At 47.9% G+C, this 16,509-nt stretch overlaps 1 protein-coding gene across 2 annotated transcripts in view; it reads right to left on the bottom strand.

Annotated features, from left to right (window-relative positions):
- Positions 1 to 11,151, bottom strand: part of Slc22a23 (solute carrier family 22 member 23) — a 156,350-nt gene extending 145,199 nt beyond the window's left edge. For both annotated transcript variants that reach the window (XM_050142237.1, XM_050142238.1), the window contains exon 1: positions 10,366 to 11,151. In XM_050142237.1, the coding sequence (XP_049998194.1) occupies positions 10,366 to 11,004 (639 nt within the window). In that variant the 5' untranslated portion in view covers positions 11,005 to 11,151. The remainder of the gene's footprint in view (positions 1 to 10,365) is intronic.
- Positions 11,152 to 16,509: the final 5,358 nt, after the last annotated feature.

The raw sequence follows: 16,509 nt of genomic DNA, 5'->3' as shown, positions 1-16,509 counted from the left end.
AAAAAAAAAAAAAAAAAAAAAAAAAAACAAAAAAAAAAAAAAAAAAAAAAAAAAAAAAAAAAAAAAAAAAAAAAAAAAAAAAAAAAAAAAAAAAAAAAAAAAAACAAACAAAAAAGAAAAAGAAAAGAAAGATTTTGACAGATGCTACAATACAGGTGAACCTTAGGACATCTTCAGCAATATATGAGTTACATGGGGACATATATTATGTATCTCCATTTACATGAAATACCTAGAGCAGTCAAAATCATAGAAAAAGAAAGTAGAATGATGGCCATTGGGAGCTGGAGGTTGAAGAATGGGAAATGACTGCCTAAACAGGGACTAAGTTGCCACTGAGATGAAAGGGATAGACTGGGTACTGCTACACAAGTGCAGGAACAAACCTAGTAACACCAAACATTCTTAACAGTGGTCAATTTTGTGATGCATAGTATCAACATTTCAGAAATTGAAACAAGTTTTTAAATACACTAGACAACAAAACTTAGGGTTCACTTCACTCTACATCTTGTAGATACACAGTTGCCATTGGGGACTTCCACAGTATGTGACAATCAAGGGAGCTCGACTGGTAAAGTGTCTTTTGAACACAGAGAGGCAGCTTGTAAGCTAATCTGGGAGGAAACATGATGAAGTGTAAACTAGGAGGCTGAAGCATAAGCCATAACTCAGCGCGACCTCTGGGAGCCTCTCAGACATCCTCCCCCTTTCTAAAAGTGACACCAAGAAGTATGACTACTAGTGTGTAGGATCGTACGAAGGGCTGACCCCCCCTTTTCTCCAGTTCAAAACCAAAAGTCTGAAAAACACTTCAGGAGCTATGACTTAACATTCTCCGCCACACATCCCTATGACTCAGCGCTTCGGCGTTCAGTCCAGATAAGTGAACCAACAGGCTGACTCCACAGCCTGAGAGGCTCTCTGGCTCCTCCGTGTTGTACAACACCACCTGGGCCACGGAAGACCTAACGCACACCTGCTCAGGGCTTTGTGACGCCGCTGCTTGGCAAAAGTAGGGCCTCGCCCCAAATGAGTTTGGCTTTTTGTCAAAAGAGAGGTAGAAAGCTGTGAAATGAAGCAAAGGAAGGGGAGAGGGAGAGAGAACGACTGCATATGAACAAATAAATAAAAATGAGGCAGACTAGTGAAAACTCAGGGTCTATAGAGCTTTGACACAGGGGCATCTGACACATGCGCGCGAGCGTGTGTGTGTACGTGTGTGTGTGTGTGTGTGTGTGTGTGTGTACGTGTGTGTGTGTTTCTTGACAATGACAGCCCAGGGCTACCGGAAGCGGGCCCAGGCACACAGATTCCCCTTTCAGAAGTATTCACATCTGGGTTCCTGACCTACAGCAAGCATTTTACCACACGGAATGTACTTTTATCTGAACAGGAGTTTTACTAATTATCAAGCTGGTGCAAATATGGTAGCAGAGGCATAGGTGAGAATTTGCAAAATTTTTCCAGTTTCTGATGTTCAGGGGCATTTTCTGAGGTCCTTGGAGACACGGAACTAATGCCTACAGTCATTTTTAATTATTCCAAAAGAAGCCTCAAGAGGACCCTGCCAATAGCACACTAGGTTGGAACGGTCGGGTAAGCAACAGGTTGAGTGTCTAGGAAGGAAGCCTATCTGAGCTGGCTGTCTCCAGATCCCAGCACCCACCATGGCGCAGCTTTGCAACAAACTCCTTTCTTATTTGTTAGCATGATTTGCGATGTTGTCAGTTCCTTGTAAACCAAGTGTCATGAGAGGGCTAATGCCGACAGCAGGCCGGAGGGTCTGGCACAGCAGTCATGGAGTCCAGCGGAAACTAGTCCCAGCAGGTCCATAACCACCATCCTTCACAGAAATTCATGGCCTGTTAGTCTCTCGTCACTTATGTGGAGGGAGCTATGCCACTGGGAACGGTCAGCCTTGAGTCAGGTGAGCAAAGAGAAGAACAAAATGATTAACTCCCATCACTCTGGGAGACGTCCATTGATTACTGTGGCCAAAGCCAATAGTCTTGGAAAAGAAAAAAAAAAAAAAACGCCCAAGGAAAGACTCTAGGTAGAACTGTCCTGCTCAGAATCTCACCCTGCTTTCCACCTGGCCCTGCAGTGAGCGACTGCCACCATGGCCACCTCTCAGATTCCATTCTTGATGGGGCCGTCTCCCAGTGCAGCTCAGTCAGATGCCAGAGTGTGCTGCTCACTCTCCACCACATGGCATTCTTCTCACACGTCTTCCTCTTCCGAGCCGTGAGCCTCAGGCTCTGTGGCCAGTGACCTCTTCGGTCCTCAGATTAGAACCCTACCCACCAGCCAACCAACCACAAGAGGATCCTGGGTGGCCTGACTGCTACACCACCCTGGGTGCAGGATTCCCGCCGGCAGGGCACACCCTACTTTTGGGGCACACCCAGCTTTTTCAGGGAGAGATACCTCCACCTCCGTGCCCTCGTGAGATAAGCTACCCTTTCAGGTATGACCCTCTCATCTCCTTCATCTCTGGGCTTCTCATACCTGGCAGCCCTCACCCCACCAGCCAGGTACCTCCTGTTTGCCAGGCGGGAGGGGTGGGGCAACACCTCCCTGCTGTTCTGCCCTCTCACCACCTGGAGGTAAAGCAGCAGGTACCCCACCCTGCCAATGAGGAAGCTGGAAAGAGTAATCTAGATTCGATAAGCTGGTTCCAAGCTGGAGCACTGGCAATGCCAACCACACCCGCCAACCGAAAAAATGCTCCCTCACATGTCACCATGCCACCCATGTTCAAGGGGCTCGGGCTTGTATGGTAAGAGTTTGTGGGTCAAAGACCTCGAGTGGGGAGGCAAACACACTGCATTCTGGGTAAGTGTTGCCGTCCTCGCTGGAAGGAGTCAGATGATAACTGAGCTGACTTGGGCTGAACAGGAGCCAGTGGGCTGAAGAACAAAGGGAAGGGTGTTCCGCGTTAATGGAACAGCTTAAGTTAAATGTTGAGGAGAAACTGAGCCCAGCTAGGAGCTAGAGCTGTCCCCTCCAACCGAAGAGGTACGAGGAGGAGCGAAACAGTAGGTAGAGCTCAGGTGAAAGCCAGGCATCTTAGGTAGCCAGGGGAGCCCTGAAAGGCCGCAAGCAGAAGCACATGGCCGGTTTGCATCTTAGTGTCTCTGGGTCTGTACTTTCAAAGGCAGCCAGATGAAGCCAGTTAGGGGTCTACAAAGGCCAACGGGGCAGAGATCAGAGAAATTTGCTCAGAAAGAGAAAATCTATCCCTACAGAGTCACAGAATGAAACACCTCAACTTCACAGCATGGCAAACATACGCTTAGGGGCATTCTTAGATCACAAGATCATCTGCTAGGTTGTAAAAGTCAGTAGGTGATAAGAACTGGATGCCTCAACTGCCCCTCAGCTCCATTTTATGTAAACTAAAGACAAGAAGGCCCTACTGATATGCTGGACAAGAAGGTTCTACAGATATGACACCCCATACCCAACAAGATCTCTGTCTAGCCTATGGGTACCAGGAAAGTAGGCAGTGGATGTACATTCTGACCCCAAGGTTTTCCAAATCTGCTCTTTTAGCCTTGTAGAAATGTAATTAGCACTCCCAATATTAGCAGGAGAGCAAATAAAATGCTGAAATGTTCCTAAAGAACAGCCTTTCCTACCCATGCCCACGGAAGTGGCGTCAGGGTCTCATGCCCTACCCCAGACTGTTCAATGTCTGGCTTGGTCTCAGAGCTCCTTGCGTGATGTCCCACTGCTCCATCTCAGACCCCTTCTTACACCAAGAACCTTCAGGTCCCCAGCCACCCCACAGAACACCTTCCTCACCAAAAATCCATAGCATCTGTAATGCTTGGGCCCAGGCCTTGTTCACCCCACCTTTCTGTCCATTTATCTTTCTCTCGTCCCCATGTCATTACATCTCTGGTAAACGGTGTTTACCAGACCTAGCTGGCATAGCCTAGCCCACTACGCACATCTCAGCTCCACACCTTGATGCTGCAGCGACAAAGAACTTTGTCAAAGACTGAACTCTCACCTCCTCCTAGCACCAACCTGATCAGTAGACTGACGGTTTCCCCTTTGCTCTAGAATTGCAGAAAAAGTTCTTAACATGGATTCTAACCCTGGCCCTTTTCCTATTCCCATACCAAAGATGGGCAACCTAGGTTCCTGCATGCCACAAGGCCCTTGCAAATGCTATCTGCCCTCTGGGACACTCATACTTTTCGCCTTTGCCTCTCTCTCCATACACAACCCTTAGTCCATCTCAGATGCAACAGCCCCTCTAGGTCAGGCTTCTCTGTTCTGGATTTTCATTCTCCCTTCTTTCCATACACTCATCTCAGTTAGAAATTAAAAGAGTACACCTTGACCATTTAGGGTGTGCTTCCCTCATTAGCCTGCCTATAGGTCTATGAAAGTTGAGCTATTTTCTCCCAGCATTGTATCCCCAGCACATGGCACAAGGCCAGGTTCAGAATATACACATGTAAAAAGGAGGGAAAAAGGAAAGGCTGGGGGGTGGGGGCAAGCTTGCACTTATTTCTATAACAAATGCTTTCTGAAGAAAACAGCAATCCCTGGTCTGTGATGCTTGCCAGTTTCCATGGTGGAAACACCTAAAAACCCCTGGATGACCCACTGGGAGCCACCAACGTTGTGCTATTGAATATGAAGATGGGCCGAGATGCCCACAGTGTCTCTGGCATACCAACCACTGGCAATGCCAGGACAACAGTCGAAAATCCAATGTGCTTATAAATGATACCAACTCTTTGACTCAGCTCTGCCTTGGATCAAAGACCAAGATAAATCAGTACTTGCAAAAACTGCTAAGGACAGAAAAAGAGCTTGAAGTGGCTTCTAACAGTAATACTGCCCCCAAACTATTCAGAAAGAAGATGATGGAAGAGGAAAGAGGGTCCTACAGCCCTGGAGAGTATTGTGTTCCCTGAAGGAGGGCATCAGACCTCTCCACAGCCTCTCAGTCCTGGCCTCTGCACAGCTGAATTGAAGGTTAGGAGCAAGTCTGCACAAAACATGGGCTCTATCGGTGTGCAAGCAGTTCTAGAAATGCACCTTCACAGCACCATAAAAACAAACCAGAGCTGCAAAGGGAAACTGAAGAGGAAATGAAATCATAAAACTATTAGATGAAAACATGGAATCTCCCCAAGCATTCAGGACTATGGATATCATAAACCTAGCAACACAAAACTCAGAAGCCATGGAAGGAAAGACTAAGCCACTTGACTCTATCCAAACCAAGCTGTGTGTATAAGCAAAGCACCACAAGCACAATCAGAAGCTTGGGTAATTACTCAGGGGGAGACAGGCTCAGAGCCACAGTGCTGCTGTCAGTCAGTTGGGAAATAACCCTAGAACACTCATGCACAGGAAGGCAGACAGATGGGGGACCATTCCAAGGAAGGCGAATGCACAAGGATGGTGAGGCCACACACCCAGACAAGCACAAATCTGCAGCGGTCGTCAAACTTTATTTTCTACTTCCCAGACTAGCAGACATCTAAATGTCTGGCAACTCCCCAAATCATGGAAGGTGTGGGAAACAGGACCACACAAACCACGGATGAGCATACAAATGGCTAAGTTCTTTATGAGGCACATCTACCAAATACCATATAAAAGCCCCTACTGGGTTGACAAAATGATACTAGGAGAATAACCCAAAAAATTTTAGTACATCAGCAAGAATAAATATGAAATGTAAAGTTCTTCTTAGGGGTTGGAGAGATGGCTGGTGGCTTAAGAGCTCACTCTCACTGCTCTTACAGAGAACTTGAGTTCGGTTCCCAGCATGTCAGGCAGCTCAGAACCACCTGGAACTTCACTTCCAATGGATCCGATGCCTTCTTCTGGCCTTTCTAGGTATCTGCACACATATGGTACACACACACACACTCACCACACACACACATGCATACACACACACCACTCACACACACACGCACACACACACACACACACACACACATACCACAGACACAGACACATGCACACACACATGGGGGGGCACAAAAGATGCACATAAAAACAAAATCAAGTTTTAAAAAAGTGTTTCTAAGGGTTGACAAATACTTTTGATAAGATAAAGAATAATGACAGATTCCATTAAATAAACACCCTGGAAGAGAGAAAAGCAGCATAAGTGTTAAGCATTTCAGAAGTGGAAACTAGTTACTCGTTAGGATAACACTGTGGACTACTTTAAAAATGATTGCCATTGCAATGGTAGTAAAATTGGTTTTAGTCTTAATTACAACGTACTGAAGTCACCTTAAATAACTACTAGAAAAAGGATACAAATTACTTCCGGGATATTAAACAACGTCTAAGAGAAAGGTCAGAAATCTTTGCAAATTCATGAGAAGGCAGGAGATGAGAGGACAATTTAAACTCCAACTACAGGGAAAAAAGACTTGGGAAAGTTAGCTGGCATTGCCTGCTGACCAAATTCTAGCGATTACCCCAGAAGATCGTGAGCCTTGGCCACTACTCATGCAGAACAACACGGGGCGAGTTGTGCCAGCCATCAAAAGCAACACTTTTACATTCATGGAGCTAATTTTTTTTCCTTTTAATTGAAATAATTTTTATTAAAATCTCAGCAGCATGAGAAACTTTGGGCTGCAGCACAGAAAATGAGGAAGGGGGGTCTACTCTAGAGTGCCTGTCTTCAGAACCTCAAGCCTGCTGCGCTGGGAGAGGGATTTGTTTGATTCATACAGAAGGTACTGCTGGCTTGGCCCGGCAGAGCATAAGTATAAAATGCCAGGATGGAGATAAGGAAGTTGGTTGGATACCTCCTTCCTATGGGGAACTATGTGTTCATAATCAGTGATGTTGCTATGTTGAGATTGGCCTTGGGCTACTATTCTTAATCAAAGGAAGTAATTCATGTAAAATGCTCCAGAAACTAGAAAGAGACACACAAAATAAAGGTGGTGCCAACATCACCACCACCATCATTTTGAAGGAACTGGAGAATCTAGGGTGAAAATTCTGGTGTGTGTGTGTGTGTGTGTGTGTGTGTGTGTGTAACAAATGCAAGGATCAAGTCAAATGATGAAAACAATAAAGATAACTGGGCGTGGTGATGCAGGCCTTTAATCTAAGGGTTCAGGAGACAGAGGCAGGTAGATCTCTGTGAGTTTGAAGTCTACAAAGCAAGCTCCAGGACAGCCAGGGCTGTACAGAGAAACCCTGTCTCACTAAAAGCAAAAACAATAAAGACACCAAGAGGAGAGATTTTAACACTCAAAATGACTTAAAAGAAACTGGAACTGTATTTCATGCTATCTGAAAAGAAACAGAAAAGTGTTCACTGAACACAGCCTACTAGATAAAGCAGGGTAGCCCAGAGTCCACAGTCTTTAGACAGAAATATGTCCTATCTGCTAAAGGTGATGGTGCAGCCAGCACAGGCTCCATTAGTGGAGGCAAGGCATCTGTCCATCTCTCTTTTGGGGTAGATCATGCAGTGCCTACTTGTTTGTGCAATGGTACCACGTTTAAGAGGCATATTTTCTGTGCCGTAGTAAATATGGCTGACTTTGTTATGAGTGGAAGAGCTGAAGTAGGTGGACATGTTTCAGCCAGGTAAGAAACTGCTAAATAAAGCCAGACATACTGGTGCAGACCTTTAATCCCAGCCCTTGGGAGACAGAAGAAAGTGGATCTCTATGAGTTCAAGATCAGCCTAGTCAACAGAGTAGTCCCTGTCTGAAAACAAAACAAGACAACAGGAAGGGAGAGAGGGAGGGAGAGAAAAATATGCTTTCTACAATGGAAAAAAAAAGCATTCTCAGGAAGGAGTTTCAGGTTGGCATGAGAGAACTTAAGTGTAACTCATCAAAGTTCACGTTTCTTTACAAGGAAGGGCAGGCTGGCCTGCTAGGGACAGAGCCCCATTTGTGGAGCTGTTTAAAATGAGGTAGTAAGTGCATGCCAGGGGTATAGCTCAGATTCCAGGGGAACCACTTCATTCAACATCCTGGAGCGGTTCTCTTCCAACGTCAGGTATGAAGGCAGCAATCGTGTTACCTCTTCCCAACCAACAACCAGCACTAGGAGGGACCAGGCTGTTTCACGAGCGCACCTGCGTTGGAGCCATGCTGATGGCTGAAGACAGCCTGTGGCTGATAGTGCACAACGTCTCCACACAGACAACAGGTAAAGGCTTCTTCTGTCTACTGTGTACAAGGCCGCAGCATCACAGTACGAATCCTACACTGTTCCATGGACACAGAATCCAGTGAGCACAGTCAGCAGAGGGAAAAGGGCACCTTTCATGCCAAACTGCGCTGGAACCACTCCTTCCAGAATTGCCACAGAACAGAACACAGCGGCAGGGCAGTCCTCTACCTGAGCAGACTCATCTGTGACAATCAAGATGTCCTTCCCAGCCTTTACAGTATGAGCAAAGTATGACTCTAAGTACTGTGCCCAGGCCTTCACTCCTTACTGTCATCTTGTCCACAACATGTGACTGCCATGTGTTGTCAGGCACTCCTCCCCTCCGTGTGGAGCCCTTCCTGAGTGCTAATTTAAAAAACTTGCCCAGCTTTCCAATTTGCCTCTATATAGTCTGTTTTCAAGAACTATTTCTGGTCTTTCTTCACACCATGCCTGGCAGGATGATAGCTGTCTCCTGGCCCCCACTGGTAGAGTACTGGTCTGCTTTCCTAACTTCCAACTTAACTCTCGCACAAAGTGCTCTCTGCACATACCCTTTTCAATCCATCATTCTTCCTTTACTCCAGAAAGGGGCTAAAATTACTCGGCAGTGTTGCCAAATCCTTACTCTGACAGGCATACCTGGAGATTTAAAATAGTTGCCGTTATGAAAATTGTCTCTGCTGCTAAGCAAAGAGAAGATGAAGAAGAGGGGGGGGGAGCAATATTGCCCTTCGTGAATGGGGATGGGTTAGAGAAGGGAGAGGCTGTGGGGGGATGAGTCAAGATGAGACGTACTAGGAGGACCTTCCCAATTATCTCGCAGAGCAGAGGGATCACTATGCCAGACAGTTCCCACAGGACCCAGTGCTTCTGGCCAGGTTGATACAAGATTAAAAAAAATGATTATGGTGATGTAAGAGTTTCGTCTTACACATCCATGAACTACAACTGTTTACTAACACAGACTGGTTGTGGGCATGGACTTCACACAGACAATTTATAAACTGTCCAAATCCAGTCTCACGGTCAGGCAAAGCGTTTCCAACTGCTCAGAACTGCCCCATTTCTAACTGCACTGTTTAAAATGCAAAGGGGACAGAAACTACAAATGCTTCATAAATCGCTTGACAAGGTGGCATTCGCTATTTCCTACAGACCAAGAAAAAACTAAACAATACAGGTATCTAAGGTCTAACACTACCTACTGCCCATGCTTAGGGTGGCATCTATCCCTCACAGAACACTCCTGCTATATTACACCGGATGCAGGACCTCTACAAGGAACAGGGAGGACAAAGCGGGTACTAGGGACCAGCTCACCAGGTCTTAATGACTCAGACCAGAGAGCAGTTGCTCCACAGGGGCTGCGATGACACCAGGCAGGTTTCCCACATCTGTCCTATGCTATGGGGCTATTGACTGAAGTCCTGGGAAAACATTTGCGGGAACACCCTGACATTGAACTCTATAGTCAGATCTCTGAAAAGGACAACGCATAGTTGGGATGGGGGTGGGGTAGTAAGGGAACTTTTCAAAGGGCTCGGTTTCTTTGTCTATAACTTCATTTTTTTTTAACTGGCTTTAATCGGTTCAGGGCACGTGTGGGAAGGCTGAGGTCTGCCAGAAAGAACATCCGAGAATAGAACACTATTTTTCACGGATAGTTAGTTCTTCGTGGGAGACAACAGGGGCAGGCGGCCCGCGGAAAGAACATAGCTATGGCCTGACTCTAAGGAGCAGACATAGAAGAGGGACGGAGTCCTCTAGGGCCGCTGCGGAACCATCAGCGAGTCTAACACCTAGCAAGATCCAGGAAAGGATTTGAACCTTTTGGGGGAGGGGCGCCCTTTCCATATGTGCACTGGGACAGGAGTTTGGGTGGAAATTAGAAAAGGCTATATCGGTCCCTTGGAAGCGGATGCAGCGTCACGGGCACCGCAGAGGGCGGCAAACAGTCTTGGGCTTCACATCCAAGTAAGAGCATCTCCTTTGGGGGACAGCAGGGAGCCCAGTCGATGCGGGATTGTGAGTACACAGGCTAGCATTTCGGGCTCCTCAGCTGGGTAGGCTGGGACCTAGATCTGCAGAGAAAGAGAGATGGAGCGCAGAGCAGAGGCAACCGAGGTCGGAAGAAAAGGGTTCACGAGAAGAACGCGGGGACGCGGCGGTCGTGGCCCTTACCTTGCTGACCACGTTCTGGACGAGGCCAGTACGGATGCCGTAGTCCCAAGCGTGGCAGTCGCAATTTGAATCGTTGTTCCCCTTGCCTGGAGGGGACGGGAGGGGTGGCGTGTCGCTGTTGTTGCTTCGGTTGCTCGCGGTCCCCCAGGCAGCAGTGAAGAAAGGGGTGACTGGGGGGCTGGTCCAATTGCCCATGTCGCCCCACCGGCCAGTGACAGTGGCACCCGCTAGCTCGGTGCCTTTGCCGGCCCCGCGGCACCAGAAGTTGGGCTGGTCCAGGAGGAAGGAGTCCGAGAACTGGCTGAAGCCGATGAACAGCGCCGGGATCCAGGTGAGCACCACCAGGGTCTTCTGGTAGCCGCCGCCCAGGCCCCCGAGGAAAGGCAGCACCGAGCCATCGTAGTCCAGCAACAGGAGGCTCGGGGCGGCTGCCGCCGCGCAGCAGCTCGAGTGCGGGCCGCCGCTTGGGTGCAGCGCCGGCAGCGGCTGGATCTCCGCGCTGCCGCTGGAGCCCGCGCGTCCTCCGAGGGGCGCCGAGGCCGCCGCGTCCCCGGGCGGCAGGGAGCCGTTCTCCTCGGCCGGGGCCGGCTGCCGTCCGGCACCGCTACCCGCCGCGTCGCGCCGCCGGTCTATCGCCATGGCCAGGGCCCGCGGCTCCCGCAGAGGCGCATAGAGCGCGGCGGAGCTCGGCGGGCGCCCGGGCACAGCGCACCGGGCCGGGCGCCCGCAGCTGCCGCCGCCGAGGAGGGCCCGCGGCCGGAGAGAGAGCTCCGGGCCCGGCGACAGTCAGGCCGTCCCCATGTCACCCGCGCACACCCGCGCCCTAGGCGCTGCGGCCCCGCTCGGGCGCCCGGCAGAGGCCGGTCGAGTCCTCAGCCGCTGCGGCTCATCCGCACCGCGGCCCGGGTGCCCGCCGAGCTCCGAAGCTCTCAGCTGCTGCGAGCCGGCTGGAGAAGAGGAGAGGAGGCGGCGCGCCGGACCCGCGCCCTTGTCGCGACTCGCGGCCCTGCGGACGCCGATGCGCGTTGTGCCGGGGTCGCCGGCGGCTGCGGGCTGGGAGATCCTCCACAGACTTGGGGCGCTCCCGGAAGCCGCGAGCTCGCAGCCAGCCTGCGGAGCCGGCCGCGCTCTCGGATCACCAAACCGGCCTCCGCCTCCCGCCCCGGCCCGCCCCCTCTCCCCCCGCCGAGGTGGAGGTAACCGCGGCACCTGCTGCGCTGCTCCTGCGCGCGAGCGCCCCCTCCAGCCGAGCCGCGCCGCCGCTGCCGCCCGGACAGACGCAAGGGCGGGGAGAGGGACACCCCGGCCGCCGCAGGATCTCCGGTGGCGGGCGGGGGTCCCCACGGAGTCGGCGCTGGTGGGGGGGGGGGGGCGAGGGGACAAGGTCGTCTTCCAATCTCGAGTCCCACAGACACAAGGGACCCCACCCTGGACACACCGGCTCTCCGTGACCTCTGTTCGTTTTCGAGGTGCCCGGTGGCTGGCACCCCACTCCTGGTTCTGAACCCGAGGATTGCCTGCCTTCTAGAACAACCCTCTGTGCTTTCCCCAGACTCAAATAAGGGTGCTTTTTATGGCTACGGAACAGAGGCAAGGGTGAGTATTTGCCAATTTTAGGTTATCAGTCCCTCACAACGCTGGGTCACACTCGACCCACTGCAGCACCCACCCCAAATCGCCATTTCTTTCCGTGCTTCAGAATGAATGTCAACACAATGCTGGAAGGTTATACCCTCAACAAGAGACACACACGACACAGATGTGAAAGAGGGCGGCTTGCCCCACCCCCTCCACAAGGTCTCGGATTCACAAGTCCAATGCTGTGTGCACAGGCGCACACACATCTACACCTCACAGGAGATCCAAATGCTCTTGGCGCTCTGGACTCCAGCGGCAGCCTTGCCCAGCCAGCACTATATAAATAACACCAGCCCTGCGGCAAACGGCCGCATTAGCATATTTTCTCCTGCGCACGGGGCCTGACACCGATGAGAATTATGTGGCTTTCATCCTAGCTTCACTATATTCTGGAGACATTTCATATCCTGAGAAGTTTATTAATGGAATTAATGGAAATCTTAAATGGAGCAATCTATCTCTAGTCGTATTTAGCACAGGGGAAAAAGAGAAGCATGCATTCGATTACTAAAAGCATAGCCTTCGAGTACACGTATGGAATGCATTCTTTAAGCTTCTCCATTATTTGCTCAGCTGCATGTTGTATAATTTGGTGCTAGACATTAAAAAAAAAAAACATGCAGCTCAACGTTCCAGGCAACATGTACTTACTGCTGAAATTCTGGCACTCGGAGAGAACTATTTCTGAAGACTGCCAGAGGGCTGGACCTTGGGGGACCCGACGGGAAACTCTCCTGAGTTGCTGGGCAAGGGAGATTAGCTAACAACAGGCGGAAGAGACAGGCTTCAGAAGACACTAAAGGTCTGGGGAACCCAGTCTGGAAACTTCAGCATATTGAATGACATATTTGAATGAGAACGTCATTATGATACCCATCACTTTGATTATAATCTAATAAAGTGTTATTTTAAAAGATAAGTTGGGAGTGACAATGCACCCTGCCAATAATATGATAATGTTCTTTTTATTTTCAATTTTACCTTATTAGTTAGTTTAACTTTTCTTCTCCTCCTCCTCACTTATACTTCAGAAATATTGAGCACACCCCCCCCCCCCGCCTCGCCAGAACAGAGTCAGCACCCAATGAATGTTAGACATTTATTACTGGCTTCACCCATTTACACACAACCTACATTTTCTTATCTGAATTGAAATGTAGCAGGCCAGGCTTTCTTTCATTCCCCTTCAGTGCTGATTCTTTCAAAGGAATCCTGCTTGAGGTCTACTTCTTTACCCATCTGCTCACTAGGACCCTATTTGATGCTTGATAACTTATTGCAAAACAAAGCCATTGATTTGGATAATGGCTTGTCTAATTGAAACAATAACCACAGGGAACTTTGGAGGGGCTTGCTTTGAGATCCACAGTCGTTCGAACCTCAAATCCAGGGCTGAGGTGAAGTTAGATGCCTAACAAATGGCCGATTTCAGAGCCTTAGTCATCTAACGTCCAGTGTTCTTTCCTTTCAACATGCAGGGACAGAAGAGTTTACTAAGATGTTTGTTTGAAAGGAATGACAGATACTTTGACTAGTATTGGCTTTGCTACATGTATGTATCAAAGCATCCTATATACATTAAATATATACAATGAAATAAAGTTTAGTTCCTCACAGAAAGTAAGCACTGTAAAATGAAGTCTGTTTGCCTTTTTAAGAAAAGCTGTTTATTAAGGTATGCTTTTAGGTGGGTGCAGCCCTGGCCCTGAAGGACCTTCATTTTGAGGCTCTTTTGTTGTATTCCCAAGGGTAGCAACAATAGTCAAATGATGTATTCTGAGATTTTGGAGACAGACAGAAAAAATGGTGCCCTCTAAAGAGGAAACATAACTAAACCAACACCAAATGTTTGGAATTCAGCAGCAGCAGCAGCAGCAGCAGCGGCCTCAACCCAGGCATTGTGATTAAGTTACTGATTAGATTAGGGGTTTCCCTAAATCCCTTTTGGAGCAACATTTCTCCCAAATCTAGTCAAGAAGATTAAAATGTAACTAATTTAAAATAAACTGGCCTTCTATTTATTAAAAAAGCATCACACATGACCTCTTGATGAGCCCTAGAACAAAAGGAGTAAAGCGGAATTGACATTCCAGAGTGGAAGAAGGCCACCAAGGTGAGTATTTAAAGGCCACTCCGCTAGTATAGAGAAGCCCAAAAGACACCTGCCAGCAACAGCCCGGTCCTTAATCTTCTGCGTGGCCTTTGCTATTACCGGCTGTTTGTCTTGCCTGCCTACTGATTTTGTTATCTCCCACCTCCAGAATGGAAGCACCTTGTGGTTCCCTTACTCAGCTGCATTCCTGGGAGCTATGATAGCAGGGCCCAGCACTCCTGAGAGTCTCGGTGCACACTTGTCGAATGACAGAGTGCACCCAGCTGTGATCATCTGATGATTCCACCTATTCAGATCAACAACTGGCTTTACTTTGAGTCTTAAGTCATTAAGCGACCTTTTCAAATTTGTTTAATCTCTCATAGTGCTCTGCTGCGCCAACATGAGAATTCAGATGCACTTGACAATTGCAGGCCTTGTGAGCTACTGTGGTTAATGGATTATGATAATGGTTATCATATGAAGTTGTCATTGGCTTGCAGATAAAGTGCAGCTCGCAGGTTTTCCGAAAACATCACTCCAGCATTTCAAAATGGAAGAACTGAATGTGTTTGGGAATTCTCTCGGCACAGCAGAAGTCTGGTCCTCTCCTTACCCATATTTGTGGGGCCATGCTCCTTTGAAATAGTAGGAAAATGTTCCCCAGCTTGTCTTTATTCCTGCCTGGTACACAAGCATGTCATCATCTGGGTCAGGAAGCATCTACATCTGAGTTCATGACCCTAATTCATATTAGCATCCTGGGTGCAATGTCGCCGTAAAGAAGCTGAGTCATCCTTGCTTCCTTTGACATTCTCTTAAGTAATCTATCACTTTGCAAGTCTTCCAAACCGAGAAAATGAAAATATAAAAATATAATGCAACCTAGTTAGCAATATACTAGGATGAGTCTCCTTCACCCCCACATCCCGCTCTGCTTGGAGATAGCAGGAGAGCAAAAAAATGATTTTTGACTTGCCTCTAAAATTGAGGGACACCCAATTTTGAAAGTTAATCCCAAGGAATTGGTGTCAGAGTTAACTAACGAGGATCAGAAACCATGTCATACTAAATGGATTGAAAATCGTTTCTGCTCGGCTGTTCATTTTCTTTATATTTGAATTAAAGGTGGGCAGATCACATACTGCATTGTCTTTTGTTTTATGGCAGCTTCATTTCTTCCCATCAGATACTTGCTTGAAAGATAGGCTGCCTTGCTTTCCGAGACTGTTCCCTTATGGCGATGTGAAGCAACTCACAGCTATAGCTGTGTATATAGTATTCAAACATTATTTTTTATCATCCTTTGGCTTCTGGATTGTCAACTCTTACTCTTTAACAAGGAACTTGACATTTACAAAACCTATCATAAATCAAAATGAAAAAGCTACTTCCGTTCTCTGGCAGCAGAAGTAATAAAAATGTCACATAACCTCTCCCCTAAGCAAAGCTGCAGGTAATACCTGGAGAAGAAGCCACCTGCTTGTCTACCGCAAACCAAATTTATCATTCCTGGCCACAAATCACAAGAAAATTATGAAGTCTTCCACGTAAAAAGCTACTCCACTGCCATTGGGATCAGCAGGGCCTAATTGCTTTCAAAAGCTTGGTTAAAACTTAATTTCAAACTGGGTGGATGGTGGTGCACACCTTTAATCCCATCACTCGGCAGGCAGAGGCAGGCAGATCTCTGTGAGTTTGAGACAAGCCTGGTCCATGGAGCGAGTTTCAGGATGGCTAAGGCTATACAGAGACACCATGTCTCCAAAACCAAAGAAAAACAAAAACACACAAACAAACAAAATACAAGAACAACAAAAGCAAAAACCCTTAATTTCAAACTCTTTTATTGAGTTAAAAAAATTCTCCTATCAAATGTATGTAGAACTTGGTGTTGGTTTTTTTGGTTGGCAAGAAATTTGTTGCTTTTATGGGGGCAGCTATTGGAGAATGAAAATATGAGAGGGGTTGCCAGACTGGGCCTTACAGGGAAGCTCTCAATGCTTTGTCCCAGCACCAGAACAGTCACCTTCCCTTTGAGGAGACACACCCTGAACCTGGCTTCTAGAGTGAACACTGGGTTTTGGCTATGAGTGAACAATGTATAGATTGTCTTTGCTGTGCAGACCTAAGGGAAGGACAGTTCAAATAACAGATTTAGGGCAAGGAATTTTCACTTCCTTAGATGGGTAAAGAATGTTCTTTAAACAGCCCTTTGTATTTATCTCTTCCTACTGGAATACAAATAAAGAAAACCCAGCAGGTGATCTGGATTTTCCTAGTCAAATCAAAGGTCAGTAAATACTTTTTTTTCAATGACTAGAACCTACAGAAAGATCATCAATACCCCTAAAATACGGATGCACTATAGACCCAGAATATACCTTATGAAACTACATGTTTTACCTAATGTA

This window comes from Alexandromys fortis, unplaced genomic scaffold (assembly GCF_014885135.2).
Source record: "Alexandromys fortis isolate MF-2015 unplaced genomic scaffold, M_Fortis_MF-2015_v1.1 scaffold_5, whole genome shotgun sequence".
NCBI lineage: Eukaryota > Metazoa > Chordata > Mammalia > Rodentia > Cricetidae > Alexandromys > Alexandromys fortis.
Note: the sequence above shows the minus strand (reverse complement) of the source record. Positions and strands in the feature narration are given on the sequence as shown.